This window comes from Camelus ferus, chromosome 22, assembly GCF_009834535.1.
Source record: "Camelus ferus isolate YT-003-E chromosome 22, BCGSAC_Cfer_1.0, whole genome shotgun sequence".
Taxonomy (NCBI): Eukaryota; Metazoa; Chordata; class Mammalia; order Artiodactyla; family Camelidae; genus Camelus; species Camelus ferus.
Genome location: NC_045717.1, coordinates 23,421,797 through 23,447,859, shown reverse-complemented (window position 1 = coordinate 23,447,859; position 26,063 = coordinate 23,421,797). Strand labels below are relative to the sequence as shown.

The window sequence follows — 26,063 nt, the reverse complement described above, 5'->3', positions numbered from 1 at the left end:
GAAGAACTAACTGTGCGGACAGAGGCAGCAAAGAGGAATCAGAGCGCAGTGCAAAGACCATGCTGTCAAGTGCGGCCCTGCTCATCTCTCTGCTCCCTGATGCCTGAGAGCCCAGTGTCCCCTACACGGTGACACATGAGAGGACAGGAAGAATGCCTGGCAGTCCTTTGCCCCTTCAGCCTATGGCCACAGCACAAATCACCTCCTCTCCTCTCTGCCACACCTTCTTGGTGCAGGAAATGTGGTTCCGCAGGGGACAGTGAATGGTAGGAATACAGTCAGTGGCCGGAAAGTGGGAGACCCTCCTTCCATAGTAAGGCCCATGCAACAAGTGTGCAGAGACACTTAAGAAAAGGATGTCAGCTGCGGCCTGGACTGCAAGTCGTCTGCAGGGCCCCCCAGGCCACAGCCTGCCCAGCAAATGACAGTGCCTCTCTTCAGGGGGTTGTGAAAGAGGATGTGGCAATGCCCCAAATAAGCAGTCAGGGAAACAGGTATGAAATCAAACTCGTCACAGGGACGATCTGAAAAAGACACTTTCTACACTGTACATCCCTGTGACGTGCACATCACTCTCGTGAGCAGAAACAAAGCTTCCAGGAGTGTCTTTCTCCCTTAAAGGGATATCCTTAAGGCTTACAGCTGTAAATGCTTTACATGAATTCCCAAGAATGATCTTCAAGCTGGGTAACTGGAGAGCATCTAAGTCAGTACTGTGGAACTCATGGGACTTTGGCAGAGGGGACCGAGCCGGGGTAGGAGGCAGAGGGGGCAGGCCCTACTGCAGCTTTCACCCTTGAACGTGCAGAAGCATGCCCAGGCTTGCAGAGCCTCCCAGTAAGCAGCCCCAGCATCTCCCTCTACCCTGGGAACCTGCCTCTTTCCACACCAGCCTTTGTACAAGCCCCCAGGCTGGTCTGCAGGGCTGTGTGTGAGCAGAACTTGTCCCCATCTGGCGCTTCCATGCCCTGGGGCCCGGCCACCTCCATAGGGACAGGGTCCCAGCCTGGGCTTCTCAACTGGGCTGCTGAGGTCTAGGCTCGTGGCTGAAGGGTCAGGAGAACACCCTACTGCCCACACCTCAGTCTCCAGACACAGCCAGCCAGCAGCCTTGCAAGGCAGACACGCACTGGTCAGAGACCTGATGGTCCTTTTCAGAGGGAGGTTAGTCCACTAGGCCCCACCCCTGCACAGTGTCACGGTCCCGCGTGCGGGCTGGGGAGACCTGGGCTAGGCTCGGGCGGCTCTAACCTCACTCCCAGCGGAGACAGAGTCTCAGGTTGATTCTAACTGGATGAGCGCAGGAGACGGACGATGGGTCTGAGACACTGGAGGGGAACAGCAGGCCCACAAACATGGATGCTGTTACTGTCCAGTGAGGGTCTGCAACTGTTACCTGACTGTGAAGGTGGGAACTGGGTTAAAGAGGACGTCCTTTCTCGCTTGACAGGAGGGCAGTAATTTCCATCTTCTCGGTCAGAATCTACAAAATACGAGGAGCGGGAGAAAAATGAGGCTGCTTCCACTTTTACAACCAAAGATGGTAAAACATGTGAGAGATTTCCTCACCTTCTCCACCTTCGGGGCTGGAGCCTCCGGCTGACCTCTGAAATGAGAACACACGTCAGGGCAGTCAGAGGGCCGGCCGCCTAGGGCCCAGCAGCTCCTGAGTCCCGCCACGGATGGATCCAGAAACGGGGTGCTGAGGGCGCACGGCCTGAGCTCAGCTACTCGAGTCACAGATGGACTTCCAACCTAACACTCAAAAGACTCCCCCCGGGAACCTTCCGCGTCTGCCTTACCAGGCCTTGTGCCAAGGAATCCTCTTAATGGCTGGGAAGGCACTCACAGCACCGGATCAGTTTCCTCGTTTCTCCACCAGGTACAGCTAAGTGGCGTGCCACCCCCGAATTCAAACAGGGAAACTAGATTGGATGTGGCCAGAGTTCCTTTTGCCCAGAGCTGGAAAGCGACCCTCTCTCCACTCTGGGGGGCAGCGAGACACTAGCTGTGGTGGTTTCACTCCCTGCCGCAGCACACCCTGCGGTGTGGAACCCTGTTTCAAGGTGGCCTGTTGTTTCCAGAGCAACCAAGAGCTTTAGGCCTTGGACCAAAGCGTTCAGAACAGAATCACAGGTACAACTCAAGACTACAGACCCGCTGAGCAGTCACAAGCTGAGAAAGCTGGCTAAAGAATTTCCTCCTTAACCTTTGGTTTTAGAATGTGAGCAACCAGCAATTGAGAAGACTTAAAATGAGCACCCCCCGCCCCACCCCAGGATAATGCACAATCCCTCTGGGACTCAAAATTCCTCAGAACCGAGCAGCCAAAAGCAGACATCATTCCACCGGGGGCACTGGTTTCAGAGCAAGCAGGGAAGCCAATTTTCTTATTTTCAGAAAAGCCCCTCAAGGCTCAAGTTTAGCCAAATGAGGACCACCTGCCTCGAGCAGCTGTTTGGGGTTAACTGAGATGACGCCTGTGAAAGTGCTCTGCTGGCTGCAGGCAGCACGGGGGAGCAGTGACCGCTGTCAGACAGGGAAGTGCGGACGACCAGCCGGGGGCGGCACATGGTCCCCGGAAAGGGCTGCAAAGTATTTCCAGCTCCACAGGCCACATTCGGGCCACGTGTTGTAGATTCTTTATTTTTGTTTTTCCAATCCTTTAAAAATGTAAACACCACCTTAGCTCTCAGGCTGGAGGAAAAGAGGCCTCGGGCCAGATGTGGCAGGCCCATCCTCAGGATGGTGAGCCCGCAGGGTAAGAAAGGCACCCAACTGGTCTCTGCTCTCCCCGCCAGGGACTGCCCATCAGAGGCTGGGAAACACACAACCTCAGGGCCCAAAACAAAGTAAAGCACCCGAGGAATCAAGCAGGCTGGCCCCTGATGGGCACAAAGGGGCAGCCAGAGCTCAAAAGCCGAGGTGAAGGCCTGTGGAGCCTAGTCAGCATCTCCCTGCTCGGCCACTTCCTAAAGATGAACCCGGGCAAACTGTGTCACTGGGCCAGGCTTCCCCTTCCTCCCATGGAAAACGGAGGTGCTGGCGCTTCCTCCGCAGGGGGTGCCACGGGGCAGGTGGAGCAGGGCTGCAGCTCAGGGTGGGTGTGAGGAAGTCAGGTGAGGGACCGGGGCAGGGACTCTCGGAGGGGTGAAGAAGAGGGTCCGGCTCTCTGGGGGCTGAGCCGCACCCCTGCAGCACTGTCCTTCTGCCGGCCACACTCACATCCCGGAGCCTCATCCCCAGAACATCAGGCCTCCTGTCCAGACCTTCCCTGCCTCAGATGACACCCTCAAGGTGAAGCTCCAGGTACCTCCCCCTCCTGGGCCCAGCCATCCCCAGCCCGCCCCCGCCCCCGCCAACAAGCATTTTGACTCTACCAAACCAGCCCGCGGCAGCCTCAAGGGGCCTGTGGGATACGCAGCTTCCTGCATGGCCGAGAGGGGACAGGGGCAGAAGAGGACTGTGGTCTGGGCCTCAGGGGTCACGGGCCTGGAGAACCAGGAAAAATGTCTCCAAGTTAAAACAGAAATGCCGAAGCCCCGTCTGATCCCCTGGAGACGGACACTCTCTCTGGCCTCTGCAGGCACCGCTCCCTCTCCCGCTGACACACTCCTGTCTCTCCACTCTCTCTTCCCGGACCCCCCAGATGAGAACAAACCCTTCGGGCTGGTGGCCTCACGGCTCCCTGAGCTTCCTTCTCCGTGGTCCTTATCCCAGTCATGTGGTCTGTGTCAGGGTCCCCCAGGGGCCTCTAAGTTTCAAAAGCGTCCTGGCCTCCAGGACACTGTGGGGGCTCGCGTGGCTTGGGTTCAGTGAAAGCACGTGGACCCTAGGCACTCCGCCGGCCAAGGAGAAGCAGCCAGGGCACACATCCCCCAAGCTATACACAGAGCAATGGACCTGAGAGCTGTGAGGCCTGAGGCTGGCTGCCCACCACCTCGCTCTCCAGAGGCCTCCTCGCTGGCTCCCTAGGTTCATTTCCACGCGTGTGATGATCCCAGGGTTTTTCCTGCTACCGGAACTAAATGTATCATGTCCTGTTTTGTGGCTGAGCAAGTGGCCTGTCCTGGAGCCGTCCCCCATGCCCTCAGGACTGCGAGCTCTGTGGCTGTCAGGTCCTCTCTGCTGCGTCCTGCTTCTGTCTGGACGTTCAGTGTCTGATCCCTGAAACTGGGGCACTGAGTCTCCAACACTGTGACCAAATCCTCTCTTGTCCGTTCCTCCTCCGTGCACTCCCCCACGCTCACGGGCCACTCCAGCCAGGGGAGGCAGCTCCTCTCCACCCAGCCCTCCAGCCTCTCTCGGGCCTCTACCCTGCCTGAGTGTCACAAAACTGGACGCTGTCTACTGTGTCTGTCTGCTGCCGCCGTGAGGCCCTGCCCTATCTGTTCCGCTCGCGGCCCATACACCCAACACTCAGGACACCACACGAAAGATGCTTGGCAAGTTATCTACTGCACGAATGGAGCCGTGTCCTCTGCCACAGCCCTTTGGCCACCTGGAGAGGAAAGGGCACCAGCCAGAGGAGATCAGATGCTCCTAGACCCCCAACCCCAGGAGACCTTTAAACCCACACCCTGAGTCTACTCAAGAACCAGCCCACAGGTCTGTGGCAGATCTCCTGGTCCTGGAAAGGCTGGGAGGCCAAGGCCTGGGAAGGACAACACAGGAAAAGTTCCCTACTGGGAGGACCTTCCAGAAGCTGCTGGAACCCCCTGTGGGGTCTGAAACAGCCGATTCAGAAGCAGTGAGCAAAGTGACACCAGCAAGTCTGCTCAACAGGAACTAGTGCAAGAGAGCAGAGAGGCAGAGTGCAAAGCCAGGTCATGTCTGCTTGCCTTTGGAGATGCCTACCCGACAGCTGACATCCTCCACAGCTGCGCCTGCCCCTGCCCTGGCCAGGGAAAGCCAGAGCTTGCCGCCCGGGCCCAGCTGCTTCACGCTGCCTTCCCCCAAAGCAGGAAGGGGTCTGGCGTGGCTACCCTGGCCCCACACAAGGCCAAGGCCAGCTCTGCCCGCAGACACAGCAGCCTGGTGGACAGGGCCTCTTCCACGTCACACTCACCTGGGGGCCACCCCTTGCCCAACCAAGGGAGCTGTTCTCCAGGGGTCAGTCTGGAACATGCCTGGACACACATGGGGTCAGGCTCTGCCTGTCCAGCTCCTCGGACCCTAGAAGCCTGCAGCCCAAAGCCCAGGGGCCACACTACAGGGACCCCATAAAGAGGCTCTGAAGAGCAGGCTTTCTGGATCTGCACGTCTGGGAGGAGCGAGGACACAATTAGGGTGTGGAAGCCCCATCTCCTCCGCGTCTTCCCACCCCAGAAGCCACCTCTGCGAGGATTAGGGCTTCAGGATGTCACCTGGGGGACGCTGGGCCCAGCACCCATTAGGGACACTTTGATGAAAACATCCTTGGTCAACACTTACACGAGGAGACAGAAGAGAAAAAGACCAAAGACAACCCTTGAATGTATTTTTCCGGTGTCAGGACAGCACGAACAAATCAGCACGCCCGGACTGTGTGCTGGGGGTGCGTTAAGCCTGGGGGCGGGCGGGGCAGGCAGCATGCGCTCTTCTCCCCTCAGAAGCCACTGGAACCTCGGGAGGAGCAGCCCATTCTATGAAGTGTGCAAGTCCCTATCGTAAAGTACAAAACAGGGAAAAATGTCTAACCCAGGATGGGGCAATCATAGGCGTGAGATGCTTCTGTTCTTTGTATAAGGATGAAACAATGAAAATGACAATTGTTCAGTTTATTAAGGATTGCCCCTTTCCCCCAAAACGTGGCTCTCCAGGAAACAAGGTGCCAGGCCGGTTTGGGAGCAGTGAGGGTGCTGAGACACAGACACAGACAAACGGGCAGTGAGCAGGAATGAATGAATGGCGCTGCCTCCCTGACAAGACCAGAAAACAGGGCCATGTCAGGGAGATTCCTCCCAGAAAATGCCAGGTACCATCTGGTCTGCCTGGGACCCGGTAACCCCCACCTGGACTGCCTGGGACTTGACCCCACCTGGCCGCCTGGGACCCGGTGACTCCCACCTGGACTGCCTGGGACCCGGTGACTCCCACCTGGACTGCCTGGGACCCGGTGACTCCCACCTGGACTGCCTGGGACTTGACCCCACCTGGCCGCCTGGGACCCAGTGACCCCCACCTGGACTGCCTGGGACCCGGTGACCCCCACCTGGACTGCCTGGGACCCGGTGACCCCCACCTGGACTGCCTGGGACCCGGTGACCCCCACCTGGACTGCCTGGGACCCGGTGACTCCCACCTGGACTGCCTGGGACCCGGTGACTCCCACCTGGACTGCCTGGGACCCGGTGACTCCCACCTGGACTGCCTGGGACTTGACCCCACCTGGCCGCCTGGGACCCGGTGACTCCCACCTGGACTGCCTGGGACTCGGTGACTCCCACCTGGTCTGCCTGGGACTCGGTGACCCCCATCTGGTCTGCCTGGGACTCGGTGACCCCCACCCGGGCTGCCTGGGACCCAGTGACCCCCACGTGGGCTGCCTGGGTAGAAAGCTTGTGGGCTGCGTCTGCAGGGAACGAACGCCTGGGGAGAAAAGCTACTCAAGGGAGGGGCCTGCTAAGGTGACTTCGTCTTCATGGACTACAGGCCAAGACAATGCTGTTTATTCTGTGACTGAGGGAACCAGGTCAGAAATCTGTACCAAAATGGGAGACACCGAATAAAGGAAAACAGAGGCGGCCTCCCAAGAGTCGAATGTTGGGCAGGGCGGGACGAGGGTACAAAGCCCATGCAGATGCCAGAGGGTGGGGGTAGGCTGTCCTGCAGGGACTCGTTCCAGACTTTCTAAGTTTCCTGGTGGGTCTCATAAACATGTTTTAGGCTTGACAGCGCCTTGGCTCAGAGCTTCAGTCCAGCGGACTTCAGCCAGGCTCGGAGGTAAGCACTGAGAACGCTCACTTTCTCTGGATCAAACAGAGAACTTAATCTGGATGTGGTTTGGTCTCCTTCAAGCTGCCTTCTGGGAGCCAGGAAGTCTGATATATAGAGACTTTTTCCTGGTACTGAGCCTTCAATGGCCAGAGTTCTGATGAGACTGAAAGATGATAAGGGCCCTTTATAAGCAACAACCTAGCAAGCCACCATTTATTACAAAGAACTCGCACCTTCAATTCCCTGGAGGGATGGCGGAATAGAGAACAGACAAGACTTGAGGGATGAGACCTGCTGGGGAAAGTGGGCGTGTCCTGAACTCCAGTGTGGTACAGAGACGGCTCCAAAACTGCTCTGATGCAGAAGCATCTAGCCCGAGTTAGCCACAGAAACACATCAACCCCCGAAGAAGCTGGGATCCGGGTCCATCTGCCTTGGTTAATGCCCTGACTGACCTAAAAAACAAAGCTGACTTTGCCTTGAGCAGGCCCAATCAGTAGAGAAGCCAAATGACGGGAGCCGCTAGCAACCAGACAGGGTTTTCTCTACTGAGTGTGTGAGCTGACTCAGAGCTGTCACCAGAGGATGATGATGGCGGGGCTGGACTTGACGGAACTGGGGATTCCTAAAGCTACGGATGTTAAAACTAACCAGCCCATGTGTGTACATCACACACACACGGCCTTGGCTGCTAGGCTCGTACATTCAGAAATTGCTCCCCAGTCCTGTACCTCTCCCACAGTGACTTAAGAACCCATCTCCAGTTCCCTGCCATCACGCTGGACCTTGCATTTGTCAGGCTGGGCACTGCTCGAATTTCTTGGAATTAGAGCTATTGACTCAAAGTCCACAAGAATGGAGAAGCCGAGTTCCACAGGCCAGGCCTCAGAAATCAACGTCTGGCCTGGCCACAGGCAGAAGGTGGGCCCCCAGGGTGCTTCCTGCACAGGCCTCTTTCGGGGTGGGGCCCAACTGCTCTCACCAAGTGGGCATCAGACAGAAGAGGGGCCCACGATGGCCTACGTGCCTCTCTGGAAGAGCAGCTGCGTGACACAACCTCCACTTGTTTGCTGCTCTCAACAGAAAACCCCCACCCTCTTCAGCTGGAGATGCCCTGGAAGCTGTGTTTTTAAATCCGGGCAGCAGCAGAAGGCCCGGAGCCTCTCGGGCAGATCCACACGAAGATCATGGAACCGAGAACACGACTTCCTGCGCCTGTGAAGGCCAAAGGCACAATAACCTGATTCAGGAGAAGGTTCCAGGGGCTGCTCTGCCCTCAACCCAAAAAACGATCGCCTCTTAACCCTTGCTGTCAGCCCTCGTGTGAGGGCTGCACTCCCAACACTCTGGTGTAAGCACCTCCTGGCCTGAATCTTCACTGGGCTTCTGAAGACACTTCGCTGCCCCGAACCCACTTCTGTGCCACAAAGGACGGCCCCCTCCCCACCCCAAGCACACAGTAAAGACTGTTTCTTCTTTTTCCACCACACACCGATTTCTCCAAAATATTAAAACACGACTCCAACCTCACCTTGACCGAGCATCATTCCGCGTATTCTAGGGTTTGGTGGCTCTAAGTGAATTTTAGTGGTCTCCTTGAGGACACAGGAGACTGGGGATGTGACACAAGGAATCATGAAAGGCCTGAGGTAAGGCCTGGGACTGTGACACCATGGAAGGCTGCCCAGGGTTCAGTGTGGCAGAGTGGGGTCCTCTGTTTTCTTGTTAAAGAGTAATTTGTCCCTGTTGTGAGAATGGGGGACTCTGTCACTAGGTACCGAGAGGACGAAGGTTTCGATCCTGAGTGTAGGATAATGTTTACCTTTCCCAATTTATCAAACTCCAAAAACTCAAGACACTTCTTGTTCTCGAGAGTTCCCAATCTTCTCCACCTATAATCTTCAAAAGCCTTCTTAAGACAAAGATAAAGGGTTCAAGGGATTCCCTCTGGATTCAAAGGAAGAGTCTTTTCTTCTTCCTGCTTTGATTGAAGACAAGCAGTTCACAGCCTAACCACAGTCCAAACACAAACGGTCTTGCAAAGCAATCTGTGTCAGACACCTCCCCTTCCTACAGATCAAGGAAGCTGGATCTATTTGCACTTCTAAGGCACTGAACTTGAATGCCCAAATTCAGGGAGAGGAGAAAGAAAAATGGAAGGAGGGAGAAGGGGCAGAATTTGACCTGGACACCTCTAACCTGCTACTCAATTCCTCTTTTGACCCCTCATGTCTCTTTCAGGAAACAGGATTAGCATCTTGCTATGGGTATGTACTCCCACAACGAGGAAAGTCTCAATGTGAAAGGGGACTTGCTCTTTCCCGACTTTCTAGCAGCAGGAATTAAGGGAGCTGAAGAGATCCATGTCGTCTTCTCAGTTATCATCAGCTGCTTACGATCTGGGGTCTGGATCTGAGGGACGCGAAGGGAAAGGCGCTGGTCTGGGTTGGGAGCCCCGGGCCGTGGGATGCCGGGAGGAGGCGGACTTACCCCTGCCAGTTCTCGTGGAAAAGGAAGCAGCTGGGCTTCAGGAGTGCTGGCGGAGGCGCTAGCGGGGGCAGGAAGCTCTAGGGCATGCTCACCAGCTGACTCGGGGTGACCCGTGCCATGGTGGGGGGCCTCAGCCTCCCCCCGAGGCTCCTCTCCCGAATCCGACAAGTCTTTTTGCTCTGCAGAGGACTGGGAGCAAAAAAGACAATTTTCCTTCAATGTAAGTACAGCCTGCAACGTGGGGCAGGGGAGGGGGCAGGGATCAAAGGTCTGGAGATGCTCAACTGTCAGCAGCTCCTGTCGGGGAAGACGGGCCAAGAAAGCCTGCATGTGCCATCGACTTGTGTGCAACCAAAGCAGCCCCCTGGACGGACCAACGGGGAATGGACGTGGACTTGCTGCTGTTGGACTCTGCACGGAGCTCTGAGGTGTGCAAGAAGTCTGGACCCTCGTTTTCATAACTGGAAGGTGGCCCCTGGGGCACGGAGATACTCTGCTGATGGGCAGTGAGTAAGGAAAAACACCCCTGGTGATCAAATTGGGGGCGGTGCCTCTATCAAAGGGGGGACAGGGGCCATATGTCAAACTGTTTCCTGGGGTCAATCACCCATCTCCTCAAAAACATGCAGGAGGGGAGGTGGTCTGCCCACTGGGACGCCACGCGGCTACAGAGCGGGGCACCTAGGGTCAAGGGCTTGTGCATCTCGCTACAGTTCCTCCAGCACCCTTCCACTTTGTTCTGCTTAAACCTGAGATGAAGGAAACACATTCTGGCTTCAGTGAATGCAGGTGTGGGCAGACCAAACGAGCTAGCAGAAGTTCAGCTAAAGGAGGGAGCCCCTTGGCCTAGGATTCTCCCAGGCCCACCCCAAACATCTTGGGTAAGGGCTTATTTAGATAAGAGCTAGGGTGAGAGAAAGCTGGTCCCGGAAGTCTTCGTCCTTGAAAGGACAACATCCCTGGCATCCTTCTGGGGATTCTGGAGAGCCTTCTATGGGCGGACGGCTCTGTGGCCAGGGCTCTTCTTAAGAAGTGGGTTATGAAGCCGGTGTCCTGGAACAAACAGATGGGCTCCGGTCCCCAGACCTCCCACTTGGCATTGTCCAAAGCCTGTTTCTATCATTTTGTGAACCAATGACCACAGGGCCACCCTGTCTCCCTGCAGATGTGGCTGTGTTTCTCCTGACTGTGAAGTGACTGAAACGTCGTTAGATAGGGCTTGGGGACTATTTTAAAATGTGTGAGCCTGTTGGATAAAAGGAACTATATAAAGAGGATTTATGAGAACTTTCAAACATTCTTAGAAAAGGAAAAGTAACACAACGTTAACTCATCCATACATCTTAAAGTCACCCAAATCCACACTCCCTATGCAGGGGAGACCTGCGGACACAAAGACCTCCTCCCTAAGCTGGTCCTCAAGCCTGTCCCAGGGCACCGAGGAGGCCCACGCACCAGTCTGCTGCTGCTTTACGGCTAGAGATTTAACACCCGACGAGAGAAAGTTAGACCCAGAGCTCTGTGGGAAACTGCCGACCTCTAATCAGAACCACTTGAGATTTTTTTTTAATCCCTGCTTTTAGAACATAAATGTTCCTATGCCCTGTGCACGGCAGACTTGCAACGAAGCCTACATCAGAGGACCGAAGAGAAACGCACGTGCCGCTCTAGCACCCCACTGGGTCTGAGCATCTTGGCAAAGCAATGGGCCCTAGAGAACCAAGACGGAGCTTGCAGTTTTTCAGCACATGTGTCACAGTCAGACACCAGGATTTTGGTAGCCTTTGACATCATCCTGAAAGGTATGTGGCTGATAAAAAAACACACACAGAGGAGATGCCTGTTACAGCAGCAGTACGCTTCCGGCATTCCCAGCAGACTGCTGCTGGGGGTGCTGCCTGCCTCGTGACTACAGGGCGTGACCTTGCCGGGCGGCCTCGAAGCCGTCCGCCTTCAGAGAAACAAATGTCTGGAAGCCAAAGGAAAGGAAAGAAACGTTTAGTCATCACAAACACTGAAACAACCTCCAGAAGGAGATTCAAATTCTCTTCATGTTGAACAGGAAAAAAACTGTCTCCATTCAAGGCAGTTAAGAAAAGAAGGTTTCACTTTTGGCCCTCGAACACAAATGCAGGGAAGCTCAAGCATTTTGCTGACAGTGCCATCTTGAGGAGGCAGGGGAACACGGGCGGATGTGGAGACAGTGCCCGTGCTGCCAGGCTGGCTCTGGGTGTGGGATTCGGGCATTAGGACTTGAGCTCCAGCTGCTGACTGCTCTCTCCAACAGGGAACAGGAGGGGGATTCGACACCTCGTCCTGAGACTAAGTGATGCCACGGCAGGCCACCGCCACCAAGCTGCGGTTTGCTGCCAACGCAACTCGAACCGTCTGTGGGACTGACAAAAACTCTTGTGTGGCCACACTGCCAAACCAAACCCCAGATGCCTGGGCTGGCGGCCTGATTTTTTCTTTTCCACTTCAAACCTTTTCTCTCAATCACAAATCGGTAATAACAGCCGGGCCTGCGGAGTGTGCATCTTCGGAGGGGACGTGGGCTCTTTGAGTGCATCTCACTGGGCGGCTCAGAGGCCATTTACTGAAAGACGTTAACGGTCCCGCAGTTGACAATGGGACTTCTGGATCTTTGTGGATCAGAAGTGGCTCAAAAAATAGCTGTATGGGAGATTCTGGTGACAATTAGGATAATTTCAATGTGGACTGTGTTGGAAGGTATTTCTGAATGCAGGATCATTTCCTCAGGATTGACAACGGCACTAGGGCCATGGAGAGGGATGGCCCTACTCCTGGGAGATGCCTGCAGGAGTACTTGGGGGAGAACTGTCAGGAGGGCACATCTTACGGTCGGGTGTTCATGATAAAAACGCTAACCGTGAAGCCAGGTGAAGGACACCCAAGTGTCCATGGTACCGTAATTTTAATTTTCCCAAGGATCTGAAAAAAATTCCAAAATAAAAAGTTGAAAAAGGGAGAAAAGCTCACTCAGAAAAAAGACAACAGCAACCTGAACAGATCCTCCCAACTCTTGCCTCCGTGGTGTGAGAAGAGAGGGCTGAAATCGCGCAGGCGAGAGGAAGAAAAGGCGAGGGTCTCAGGTTCACATTTTTGTCAGAAGCGTGGTGGCCGCTCCCTGCAGGTGTGCCTTCCCGTCGCCTCCCCCAACTCGGGAGACACGAGACAAGGGGCTCGAGTCTGAGCCGCAGAGAGAGGAGCAGGGCTCCAGTCCACGCAGCCACCCCCAGCCGACGGCTCAGACTCCTCTGGCTCCCGACCTTAAACACAGAGGTTTTTGGCGTCCTTCCGGTGATCATGTCACACGAGCGTGACAGGAGCAGAGGGCTGAGTGTGAGGAGCCGGAGGCCAGTTGTTTTTAGAAGCCCATCTAGAGCTGGCGCCGAGTCAACACTTTGATTTGCACGTTGTGACGCTGACGAGCCCCCTCCTCGCTCTCCCTCTGGGCCAGCCTCGCCCGGTGTACGTAATTGGCACTCACCTCCTGAAGGTGAAATACCTAAGTCAGCGCTGGATCACAAAAGCAGCAGAACCACCTCAATGGAGAAAACAGTACTGAAATAACAATTAGCAACTTAAAAAGGTTTTAAATTCAGCCAAACGTCACATTTTAGTGTTTCACCCTGTTGGCTGTCCCAAAGTCTTCAGGTTTTAAGAATTATTCATTCCTATCACCTGTTTCAAATCTGAGTCGACTAACCTTTTCTGTAAAGGGCCAGATACGAAATACTTTCGACTTTGCAGGCTGTACGACTGGTCCAAACCACTTTGCCTGCTGTGTCCAGTGTGACAGCAGCCTCAGCTCATGCGCAGGGGGTGGGTGCGGCTGTGCGCCAAAAACCCTCATGTACAAAAACAGGCAGTGGTGGCAGGCCTCAGTTTGCTGACTGACCCCTGTTTTAAACTAAAAGTGGTTCAAAAGATAATCATAATAACATTCAAAATTCGAGTAAATCCTGATTTTACGGAAAATGTCAGAGAAGTGACTTTTGTATGTGAAGCAGAAACCAAACACATCCATTTCTAAAACCCAGAAAAAACGCAGCAGCCCCTTCACAGAGACCGAACTTCAAGAGGACAAACGACAAAACTACACGCCATCACGCTGCACGTGCTGGTCAGGGCCCGGGGCAGAGGAGACAGCGGGGGCTGGTGTATTTTGAAAACAGCACCTGGAAAACTGCAGCAAAATGGGAAGAACACTTCCTTGGGTTTTGTGATGCCTTCTTTAGTAAAAGAATCAACAACGGCACAGACCAGTGTGAGAACAAGCCTAGCATATAAGCCCGGCTAACACCGAAGGTAACCTGCGCAGGGGCACGGGTGGGGCTTTAGGGCAGCTGCGTCCCCCACCCCGCCCCGCACAGACACACACACACACACACACACACACACACACACACGCCCTTCCTGGCACAGCACCTGATCACAGCCCAGGAAAGCAGGGCCACTCAGAAGAGAAGTCTGGCCTCTCAGACCGACGGACAGGGTTTACAAGCAGAAGCTGGGTGGCCAAGAGTCCCAAATCACCAGGCCAGTGGCCCCATACTCAGAGCCAGCCACCCTGCCAGGGGACTGGAGATGGACTGGAGCACCTCGTCCGTGGGTCACAAGGCCCGAGCCAACAAGATCCTCAAATGCTGTCCTCGCTAAGATACAGACGGGTTTCAGGACACCCCGCGTCAGTGCAGTCCTCTAGTCACCCTCAAGTCTTGCTAGGGGGAAGAAATGACACCTGCTGTCCTTGGGCATGAGGGGAGGGACCTCCCATGTTTTGGACAGATGGGGAAGTCCTCCTATAAGCTTGGGAGGCATCACCACAGAACATCAACCACTCTGGACACAACCCTGAGGTTCCACACTGCTTGTCAGGGAGGGCCAGAACCCCAAGGACTGCACGAAGCTGGAAGGCACTGCCGCACCCACCAGGCCCCCGACAGGCTGCTGGCTCATCACTAAGACCGAGGCAAGGTTATTTCCAACATGGGCACAATCCAGACGGTTAGAACCCAAGAGGGGGAAGCAACCATCAAAGACGGGTGCTGAGTATATAAAGCAAGCTGACTAGTAATTATTCTAAATGCATTTACGCCAAGTTGGTTGGGGCCAAAAAAAAAATTCCCCCCAAATCTTTAAAGATCTTACATTCCCCTTTCACCTCCACACTCTCTCCTCTCCTTTCCTTCCTTCTCCCCTCCCTCCCTGCCCTCTTCTCCTCCCTCCTATCTCTCCTCTCCTACTGGTTTACCTGAAGTATTTCTAGAACAAATCATCAGGAATCAGAAAGACACTTTCTACCACTGTTTTTTCAAGCAGGGTTTCTGAGCCTAGTCCACACACACCCTGTCTCAACCTCCTGCTATGGGCACCTGAAGGCTCTGGGCCTTTCCCCTCCAAGCTCAGTGTGAAGACTGAGAAGGCAGAGGCATCCTCGGCCATGCGACCTGGGGAGAGAGGGCTCTGGGGGAGAACAAGTCAGAGTAACCCCGTGAAGAGAGAACATAGCGCCCCTTACCTTTTGTCCTTTATCCTTCTGAAACACAAAGACGGGCGGAGCAATGGCAGGCTTTTCTGCAAAAAGAAAAATTGGTGTTTTTCCCCCCAACACTATATTCGTATAGTAAACACAGCTACATTTGTTTGTAATAAGTTAAAAGTAAAAAACAAACCCAATATAAAACCTGTAACTCGAATGAACATCAGATCGCTTAGAAAACAGTTTCTTGACATGGATGAGTGTAAGTGTGCGGCTTGTGAAAGTTCGACGTGATGGGAGGAAACGTGCACTTTTCCGTGTGCATATGTACATGTACAGATAAGAAGGCTTCAAGACTCACTCAGGACAGGCTGCAGCACTGACGGAGGGAGCGCGGCAAGCTGCAGGGTGCCCAGGCGGCCGCTGCTCAGTGCTGCCAACCGTGGCACTGCAGGAACCAGGCACAGACGACACGTCTTTACATGGCAGCTCCCCAATTTCAAATGCTGGAGACTGGTTTAGGTTTTTAATTTTTACGTTTTCCAAATCTGCAGGCCAGCTGGGGCCAGGGGGCAGCCAGTCTGCAACCTCTGCCCACGTGGTACCTGCTCCTTGGAGAGCTTACTCCCCTCAAGTCAGCCCAGCATCCCACCTGGATCTCCAAGCCAGCGTCCATTTAAAAAGAAATGTACGGAGCTGTGCAAAGTCTGAGAGCCCGCCATGCACAGCTGCTGCTGCAAGAAGAAACACTGTGGGAGGCTGTCACACGGCTGGACCAGGGGATGCGCCCGTCCTTCACAGGCAGCACCATCTGTCTTTCGTCCAGGGGGAGCTGAATCCAAAGCCCTCTGCCGCTGGCCCCTGAGTGAGCGGCAGCTCCAAAGCCAGCTGCCAGCCAGGGAGCTCTGGATGAGGACCACCTTACCTCGCGGGGAGGCTTGGGTGCCGCCTGCCTCACTGCCTTGGGCCTGGGTGCATGAGCCCTGCAGGTGCACCTGGGGCCTCCCTCAGCAGCAGAGCCTGGTGGGCAGAAGGTGGATAGGAAGCCAGGGAGTCCTGAATCTGGGGGCACCTGCACAGCCCTGCCCTTCCCTCAGTCGGGGAAGCTGAGGTCCAGCAGGAACCTACACTCAAACAGCTTTAACAGAGCAGAACTGCCACCCAGGAGGGGACACAGTTAGCCGGCCATGAGAACACTCAGGGATGCGGTCAGAATGTCTGGTCTAGAGCATCAGGGAGACACCCGAGAAGAGGTGACTGTGCTGAAGTCTCAAGGGGAAGATCCTGGAAGGGAGAGGGGCAGGCTCGCACAGTGATGGGGTCTGAGGGGTGGAGGATGGCAATGCTAAGGATCTGGGACAGTTGTAAAAGGAGAGCGGGAAGCACAGAGAACAGTCTGGGGAAAGGGGTGACGTGGGGAGTTCAGTCAGGAGGCAATAAAGAATAAAGAAGATGGGCGGGGATGAGGCTTGAGAAGTAGAAGGGCAAGACTGAGATGGTCAAATGGACCCCATCCCACTCCCCAGCCTGCAGAACCCCCACTCCATGGGGGGGGGTGTACGACAGACGCCTGTCTTGACTCTGTGGCCACAACCCACTGACGGTGACCATTCCCTCCACTGTGCTCCCTGGGTCTTGTGGAGCAGTGACTGCGCGTCTGTGCTGGGGGTGGCTGTTTGGGGAAGCACAGGAGACCCTCCTCCCGTGTAGCACTTTGGTTTCAGATGTCACTCACCCCAGTGTTCGCCGTGGGCGCTGCGTGTGAGGACTGTCATGAGACTCTGCCGGGGTCCCCCTGTGTCCCATGGTACCTGGCACCCTGCAGGGATTCTACGAGCATTTGATGGGGGTGGGTGGGTAAGGGAGGGGGCACTGGAGAAAGCGACTGCCAGGCTATCAGGAGGGACGAGAATGGAGACAGAAGCACCGGGTGCAGAGGAAGAGCCCTCTGTGCTGAGCTGTGAGGGCTGCCTGCCGTGCACAGGTCCTGCCCAGCGCCTTGCGGACGGCGTGGCAGGTCCAGGAGCAGGCTGGCAGAGGTCCCACCTGCAGGAGGAACGATCCTGCACTGCAGCTGGGCGTGCAGCACAGCCGGGGCAGAGGGAAGCGATGGAGGGAACGCGGGGCTACTGAGCTCTGAGAGCAGATCACCTCATTAACTCCGGGCTCCTGTCTCTCAGCTGACCCCTGCCAGCACTGCCACAGCTGAGACCTCCCTTCTGTTTCTGCCTCTCCGCTCACCCCTTTATGTGCAGCCTCTGCAGAGAAGCCAGAACCACTGGTGTGAAACTCATGCTTAAAAGTGGGCAACATCCTCCCAGATGGTCAAAGGCCCCTCAAACAGGCCAGCCCCATCGGCCAGGACTGTGGCACTGAAGAGCCCCCTGTCCCTGGCACATCCCACACTTCTGTCCTGCTTCTGGACTCCTGCCTGGCTGAGTCCCTCTGCCTAGAAGACATCTCACCTTCTCTTCCGTGGCCAACACCCACTCAGGTGCAGACCCCACCCCCTTCAGAAAGCCCCTAGTGTGAACTGTGCCCCCGAAGCACGCTCTGGCTTCTGTCCTGCCTGGGTTACACCAAGGCTACCTGTCAGGGAGGCTGAGAGACCACAGACACAGCATCCGGCACAGCTCTGCATCCCCACCCGCCACCCCGTCGCGCTGGGTAAGAACCGTCCAGTAAACATTTGAACTAAACCCCCCGTACTTCTTCACATGTGTAACACCAGCTGCTATGTAACCACATAAATATTTATCCAGCCCTTGTTCGTGCAGGGCATCACTGGGAAAAGGGGAAGAGGAAGCCGGAGGCAGAACACTTCAGGATAAAACATCTGCTTAAAGGTGGGGAGGGGGGCAGTGTTTGCCTACTTGGCCTGGCACCGTGGAGCCGGGAGGTCCCAGGGAGAGGGGGCGATCTGTTTCCCTGCTCACTGGCAGTGTTTACCCCTGGAACGGAAGCTCTGTAAGAATGGGGCCTCTGTTGTGTTCCCTCTGCATCTTCACAGCCGAACACAGAGTCTCAACCATAAATGTGCTCAACAAGCAGTTAAAGTAAGTGAAACGTACGCCACTCAGGCTGGGGCTGGGGAGGCCCGGGCCCTGGCAGCCCACCTCGGCTGCCGTAAGGATCCCTGCTGAGAGAAGGTTTGGCAGTCATGAACTTCAGTCAGTTCTCCACCAAAAACACAAAGCATCAGAGTCATGCAAGTTTCATTTCTGCTCAGCTCCAGCAGGGCCAAGTCCATAAACTGCAAATCAGTACTGATCACAAGACGACAGCACACAGGCACCCTGCTCCTAGCAGGACTGCCCCCGACTCAGAGAAGCCACAGGTTGCTTTTTAACCATCCCACGTCACCACTGCTGGTTGTCACCGAATAAGAAGCATCGTTCAGCTACTGAAACCCAAGTTTAGGGAATGATCTGGTGACGGAGGCAACGAGGCCTCTACGACCTGCCAGAGCTCCCAGCCCCACTGCTTTCATGAGGGAAGGGAAACCACCACCAGAGATGTGGTGAGAGACCCAGGCCAGCACAAAGACCTGAAGTACTGAAATGTGAATCAGATAAATGCTATTTGATCCAGACTCTGTCCACTAGGTGATTTTTTGTGCGTTTTGGTTCTGTGAAATGCTCCATGATCAAATCATCAGTCTGTAAAAAGCAGCCAACCTGGAGCACTGTCTGGACACATTGGCATAGGAGGGTTAAGAAACCCTTCACCAAATGTCCCCCAAAGTTATCTGACCAGGGAAGCCTCCTTTCCAGGAACACTCTTGACAAGGCCTGAGGACTGTGGGAGACTGTGGCCAACACTTGTATGAAGTGGGGTGGGATTCAGACCCCCCAGTCATCCCAAACAACAGCCCTGCCTCTGGGGAGTGCAGGCACTACCGTCTGGGATGCGTTGGGTGCTTGGGCCTCACCTGGACTTTCCGAGGTGCCCGGTGCTTGGTCTGAAGCCCTCTCCTAATCCTCCTCCGCACGCCCCTCCTCAGCTCCTGTGCCCCATATGGCACCCTGCTTGAGCCCAACTGCAATCCCAGATTCCTGCCAGGGAAAGTCCCCTGCCTCCCGGGTTCCCCAGGCAAACAGTGTGTGTGTGTGTGTGTGGGGGGGAGGCCGGAGGATGGACCTGGCCAGAAGCTGAAGGAGCAGCCCCCGATGACATCCAGCTCATAGCGCGGGCTCTTCCTCGGGTCCCCGGCCACCCTCCACCTGCCTGTGAGGTCTGGATGCAAACGGGGCAGCTCAGCAGTGATCTCCAAGGACCTGGCCTGTGTCCCAGGTCTGTGTTCCAAGTCCCGGTGATAAGCACAGACAGGTAAGCCCAGGTGTGGAAAGTCGCCGGTCTCTGCTCTTGTTCCATACCTTTACCAGATGTCTGGGACCCTTCCGTACACACCTGTTACCCCATCCTCTTCTGGGCTCCATTCCCAGAGGCACTGCTGACGTGGCTGTGACTGTCAGGGTGCTCCGCCCACCTCACCCAGCTGCACCTCCTGCTGTTCACAGATTAAATCATAACATGCACCTGGCAATTACAACTTCCAGAGATCCCACACATCTAGGTGCCCACTGCGCACCAGGTACCATGCTGGGGAGCAGTGGTGATGTGGAGAGATAAGTCCTCTCCTGCCAGGAGCTGACATAAGGCAGAGTTGAATGTTACAACACAGGGGAAGCCCAGACTGCAGAAAAGGAGTGGATCAGGGAGGGCTTCTTGAAGGAAGTGCCATCTAAGCAAAGGGATGAGCAGCATTTAGCCAGCTCACCTGGAGCAGGGAGGAATGATGCAGTGGAAAGCAAGGAGCACTAACGGACCTGCAAGAAGGTCAGGGTGGTACCACCTGACTCCTGACCCTTAAAGACAGAGGGGAAGCACCAGGGCCACAGGACTGGGTGCCCCTCTCTCTTTACCTGGTCCCTTCACACCTGCGTGGCCTAGTGCAGAAGCTCCTGGAAGGTAAGCACCAATCACACAGGCAGTTCCTTTCCTGAGCAAATGAACCAAAGATGGCTCCAAGGAAGCCAGGGGTTCCAGAGGTGCAGGCTGCCTCCTGACCCAGGGGGCCACACTCCACTCTCCTTGCAGGGAGCAGAGGTCTCTGGGTAAGAAAGGGGTCATCTTTCTCCTAAAGCAGAAGCTACTGACCAGGGGCCCAGGGACGAGGGACAGCCCTCAGATGGCGTGGGAAGTTCTAGAAGCCCCACCCTGAAGTCATTGCCACAATTTGTGTATGACGTCTCTGTCAGGGAGAGGGCCTGAACACTGCCTCCTCAAACAGTGGGTAAGGAGGGGCAAAAGGAGAGGAGCCTCAGGCTTGAGAGAATCTGGACAGTGGGCTTCCTAACACCACTGCTACAAGCAGGCCAGGCTACAGGGCTCAGGGGTTTTGTCTGTCTTTTCTGCCCAGAGACTGACTGGCAGTAAAACCAAAGTGACTCATGTCTCTATTTCAGACATAGCAGGGAAAGGGAACGGAGACGGGTACTGCCCTGAAGCCAGCCTATGAAGGAAGCACCCCCTCTAGGGACAGTGGGATTGGAGAGCAAGGAGCTAGTCTGGACCCCAGAGGTGGCCCTGGGGTGGAAGGGTGTGTGTGCCAACCCTCCAGGGTGACAGAGGTCTTGGGATGCCATCTTTGGACTTCCCCGGCCTCTGCCGCAGACTCACTGCAAGGACAGTCCCAGCTGGGGTCTTCCGAACCCAGGGCAGGCTCCGTTTGCGGGCCAGCAGTCAGCGAGCGCAGAGGATTGACGGGCAGGCAGGTGCTCAGCGCTTCACCCACATCGTAGTCCTGAATCTTCACAGCCACCCAAAAAGGCAGGTCCTCAGTTTACAGAACAGGAAATGGAGACTCAGGGGGAGCAACATGTCCAAGGTGGGGCTGGGTCTCCAGCCCAGGCGGGCCTGACTCTGAAGCTCACACCCTTGACTACGCTGTGACTCACACATCACAAAGGTAACAGAGAGAAGTCCTGACCCTGGTCTGCTTCCTCCCATCTTTGCCGCTCAACTGGGCCTCGAGGCAAAGACACCGACACACTCTTCTTTTGAGAAGTGATATCAGGAATAAAGTGGCTGTCAGTTAACAATCTGGATAAACATCTATGGAAGAATACAAACGAGACTAGAGGGCGAGCGATGGGTTTTGGGGTGTGCCTGAGGCTCTCCACAAGTCATGTGACCACCTGCATTGGACAAATGTGCAGTTAAGCCAACAGCAGGTCCTTACGATCCTCAAGGGGAGAATTAAGACACACTCCAAGGTGTCTCTATTTGTCAAACGCATCACCAGGGGATGCTCTGTATAACACATTCACAACCTAGTCCGAAAACACATGTTCTCTGCACAGCACCCTCTCCAAAAAAAAAACAAAAAAAAACCCCAAAAAAACAACTTTCCTTTTTCACGCTGTGCAGGGAGCCACGTGCACAAACCCCCTGGGCAGGCCTGCCCTGCAACAAGCTTTGGCACCCCCCTGGCTGCCTCCTACCTTTGTGTCTGTTAAACTAAACAGAAGAAAATACGTGTACCCAGGAAAACACCCAGAGAAGGGAACCTGGAACATCTTTGTCTGCTCTGTTTATTCCCCTCCTAAATGATGACTCGAACACTGGCCAGGAAACAGCCCCCATCTGAAAAGCCACTTAGAATTCTTGACCAAAATGTCAGCCAGGTACTTGTGCAAAATGAGCTTTAATCCTGGGCTGATGTGTCTTAATCTTCTTATCTGGGCAAAAAATATGGAAAGCATTTCGCCAACACAAACAACAGTCTGTTAATACGTGGCAGCTGCTTCAATCCTGCGACACTTACTATCTCAGTTCTTCGAGTCATTTCTTTTCTCGGGAATTATTATAAACAGTTCTGTGCAGCAACAGAAAGGTGAGTTTGTCACCGAAGTGTCAACTGTTCGCCAACTAACTCTCCTGTGAAGAATGAAAGTGATCTCAATCATGCCGTTGCTAGGCGATGCCTCTCTCCACCTCAGTGCACCACATGCCCAGCTAGTGGGTGGTGCGCCCCTTAATTCTTTTTTTGGTACCGGAATATATTTTTCCTCAGACAACTCTCAACTGGTCTCATGGAGATCACGGGAGGGGGCACAGACTTGGGAGGTGATGGTATCTTTCATTTTACATCTTTCTTTCTGGAATGCTCTTCATCCTGCCATTACCTTCACCTACTGAAAGCCAAGCCACTTTTCAATGCTCTTAAACTCACCCCACATTTCTAACAACAGAGGTAATAAGCAACTCAAAGTTGTTGAATGGTTCTTCTTAGACCTGGTGCAGCGGCAGGCACTTTAAATAGCCTGTCTCACTCAGTGTCATCACAGCCCCATGGCACAGATATTATTTATCATCTCTGATTTACAAATCACAAAACAAGAATGAGAGGCCTTGGGCGGGCAGGTGCCCTGTCCAGTCATAAAGTTGGTGAGTGGCAGAGGTGGGACCAGAACCCTAAGCCTGACTTCCAAGCTGGGGCCTCATGTCCCCTGTGACCCTTCTCAGGCCAAGCCACATCCCACCTCCTTTACTTCTAGAAGTACTGGCCTGCAGCCCCTTCCGACCCCTCCACCCCTCATCCTCCATCCACTCACATTACAAGCTGCTGGGGCAGACCCTGCACGCTGGATACCTTTGTGCCTTAAATCCAGGAGAAACCCCATAAACCTACTAAATAAATCACACAAAGTCAGCAACCTCACCAGAAACTACTGAGAAATTCAGGAAACCAGCACTTCCCTATTCTGCCACTAGATGGCGTGGTATGAGCACAGCCGAGGTGAAGTTCAAGTGGCTGAAGGTTCAGAGGAAAATTCAGTGAAGACAATGGAAAACCCTGCAAAAAGGAAATCTAGGGACCAAAAAACCACTGCCGAGGCTGCAGACCAGCTGATGAAATCCAGGAGTGCGGGCGCTGGTCTGTGTGTATGTTCAGATCGGCCTCAACCTCCTGTGGCTGGGACCCCAGGCCGGGGAACTCACTTTCTCCACACGCTGCCTGTGCCTGTCCGACAGGGTTGATACCTGCCCCCAGTCAGTTTTGAGAAGGACTGAATGGAATGATGCACATCAGGCACCTGGGGAGGGGCTGGCAGGCACTGTTCCTGTCACTGCAGCTCTATGGGGAAGACTGCAGGCACACCAGCACCACCTCAAAGGTATGTCTGGGCTGGTCGCCAGGCCCCCAACAGTGATAACCACCTCACGGTTTGGCCCCTTCCAAGAGCTGCCTGGACAGTAGACACCTCAACACAAGTGCTCAGTTACTCAGAATCCCGAGCCCTTCTGAGGCCGAGGGGATCACTGAGCTGAGGTCTGACGGAAGACCAACCAGCCCAGCCACGATCACAGCAGCATGGCTTACTGAGCACCCGCTACGTGCCAGGCCCACCCGAGACAGGATCAGAGGTGGACGAGGTCACAGCCCTCTAGCGGGAAAAGAACAGAAAAACAAGCAAGGAGCCAAAGGCATGCAGGGATAATCAGATGCTTCTGGAGAGAGGAGCTGCAAGGCAGGCACCGCAGGGCGGTGGGAAGCAGTGACTGGGCAGCAGGGGACCGAAAGGGGAGTGGTCAGGTAAGGCCTCTGCGAGGTGTCATCTGAGCCTCAGACACAGAGGAGCGAGTCGGTGAAGGCAGAGTACACCGCGCAGAGGGAACCCCAAGTTCCCAACAAGGTCCTAAGGACAGAGAGAACCTGGAGGCCAAGGGCGAGTTTCCTTACGGGGAGTGGGGAGGTGAGTTTGGTGAGGGGCCAAGCAGGGGGGATGATACAGTCTGATTTGTATTTCCAAAAGATCGCCCCAGCAGTGGTCCTCATGCAGTCCTTTCCATTTCTGTGTGTTAAAAGCTCTGTCATAAGACGCTGGGGAAGGTCACCCTGGGAGGGGCAGGAGTAGCTGCCAGGGGACCAGCAAGGAGCCCTCGGGTTGCTGTCCAGGTGAGAAGAAGTAGCAGTGACAAGGTGGCTCAGGCAAGCCGTGTGGCCTCGGAGATGGCACAAAGTGGACGGAGCCTGCTGGTGCCTAGTGGAGGGAGGACTGAGATGACTGCCACGGGGTGTGAAAGTGCGTCTTGCTCACTCAGCAGCAGACGCTACTGGTGGACACAATTCTCACTCCTCTGATGAGAAGACCCCACAAGCAGGGTGTCCCCTCCACGTGGCACTGATGATGAATAACCAGGCCCTGGACTCTTAGGTCCCCAGGGGCCACCACATCAATGCTGCGAAACACCCTTTCTCCTCTGAGCAAAGGGTAGCCTGCTTTCTCACTCTTGCTACCTGAGAAGCCAAACTCGCAAGGTCTGTTTTCCCTACTCCAGCTCTGCTGTTACAGATGCAACACAGGCATGAATGCAGGGCTGACCTGGGGAGTTTAATTTAGCAAAGGCATTCTGAACTTACTGCAAAAGCAAGGCTGCCTCCTAAACGCGCTCATGGAGAAACCACTGTTGTCTGTCAGTTTTCAGGGGAACAAGTGCCCAGTGAGTCAGCACTATTGACCCACTGGAGGGATGAGCTGGGCTCCGAGACGGGCTGGAGGTGGGCACGCTGGACAGGCTCTCTTCCTGCAGACATGGCTTGAGCTTCAGCCCCTATGAAAGGGCAAGGCCCAGACACGGAGCATCTTGGGAGGTCCTCACCTTGAATTTGGGAACAGTGCTGAAGATCATGGAAAACACCATTCCTCTTTAACAGGGATGTGAAGTCCACGATGCCACAATGCCTACGGCTGCCAGAAAGCCGTAATGGAAATAACAGGTCAGGAGGATGAGCTCTAAGATCTGGCTGGCAAATAATTCATTCCTGGATGGTTTTATTTAATCTTATAACCCAGTAGTTCTCACCAGGGTTGATTCCCCTCCCCACCCCCGCCGGGCAATGTCTGGAAACATTTCTGGTTATCATGATGGGGAGAAGCTACAAATGCCATCTAGTGGATGGAGATCAGTGATGCTGATCAACACCCTACAGTGCACAGGATGGTCCTCCAACCACAAAGACTGATCCACTCCCAAATACCAACTGTGTTGAGGTTGAGAAACTGTGTACTAGTTATTCAGCAAAAGACTGAGTCAGATCCCTAATTCACATTACACACCAAAATAAATTCTCAGTGCATACAAACCAGGTGTGACCTCCACCCTTGACAGCTTCTGCGAATTACCTCCTCTCTCCCTCCCCGCTCAGTTTGTGTGTTTAAATGTGTGCAGCATTCTACGGCTTTAGATCAGATGATTATGTCACACAGAGTCCCTGGGCGGGGGTGGGGGGTGTGTGGTCAATGGAATCCCCTAACTCAGGGGTTCTCACATGGGGGTGATTCTGTCCCCGAGGGGACATCTGGCAATGTCTGGAGACGGTGGGTGCCACTGGCACTATGTGGGCAGAGGCCAGGGACACAATACACAGGACAGCTCCCACTGGTGCCAATGTCATTAATGCTGAGGTGGAGAAACACGGCTCTAACATGAAAGGAGGCATCCAAACCAAGAGTAACAGTCAGCAGTAACTGACACGTATCTGCACAGGCCAGTGGGCCAATCACCCGCCATATGTCCCTTTCACACAACACTCCCCGGACCTGATTAGCACTGTTCCCAACCTACAGATGCAGGAACTGAGGTCAAAGAACCTGCCCAAGCCCCTGGGCAAGGAAGTGACAGAGGCAAGACACAAGCCAAGGATGCTTCCAACTGCGCCACAAGCTATTGACCGGAGCCTGCCGGTCAGTTCCTGTCTAAATCCTTCCAGGCTAGAGACAGGAGAAATGCACGTGGATCTCCCGACAGGCCCCGCTCGGGCCGTTTATACTGAGGTTCCACTATCACATGCCAGTGGTTCCTAAATTTTTGGGCCTTGGGACCTCTTTCCATACTTGTAAATTACTGAGCATCCCCCAGAGCTTTTGTAAATGTGAGTGACAGCTATACTTACTGTGTTAGAAATTAAAACTAAGAAAATGTCAGAAATTAGTTAATTTACTTAAGATAATTACAGTCAGTTTACCTAGATAATACACTTTTATGAACAATAACTATTTTTGAAACCAAAAAACTAGGGACAAAAGGGGTATTATTTTACATTTTGACAGATCTCTCTAATATCTGGTTTAACAGAAAA

At 54.5% G+C, this 26,063-nt stretch overlaps 1 protein-coding gene across 21 annotated transcripts in view; it reads right to left on the bottom strand.

Moving 5' to 3' along the window:
* The window catches only part of RANBP3 (RAN binding protein 3), a 53,629-nt gene that overhangs the window by 20,960 nt on the left and 6,606 nt on the right, over positions 1-26,063 (bottom strand). For 14 of the 21 annotated variants that reach the window (XR_004314333.1, XR_004314336.1, XR_004314334.1 and 11 more), the window contains exons 2-5: positions 14,954-15,009; positions 9,409-9,597; positions 1,570-1,606; positions 1,397-1,483 (exon numbers count right to left, since the gene is read on the bottom strand). Coding sequence is in view for 11 of the 21 variants with exons in the window: in XM_032465790.1 (XP_032321681.1) it covers positions 1,397-1,483; positions 1,570-1,606; positions 9,409-9,597; positions 14,954-15,009 (369 nt within the window). In the remaining 10 variants the exon portion in view is untranslated. Of the gene's footprint in view, positions 1-1,396; positions 1,484-1,569; positions 1,607-8,740; positions 8,897-9,408; positions 9,598-14,953; positions 15,010-26,063 lie in introns of those variants that run through there. The other 7 variants (XM_032465797.1, XM_032465799.1, XM_032465801.1 and 4 more) reach the window with 3 other exon arrangements.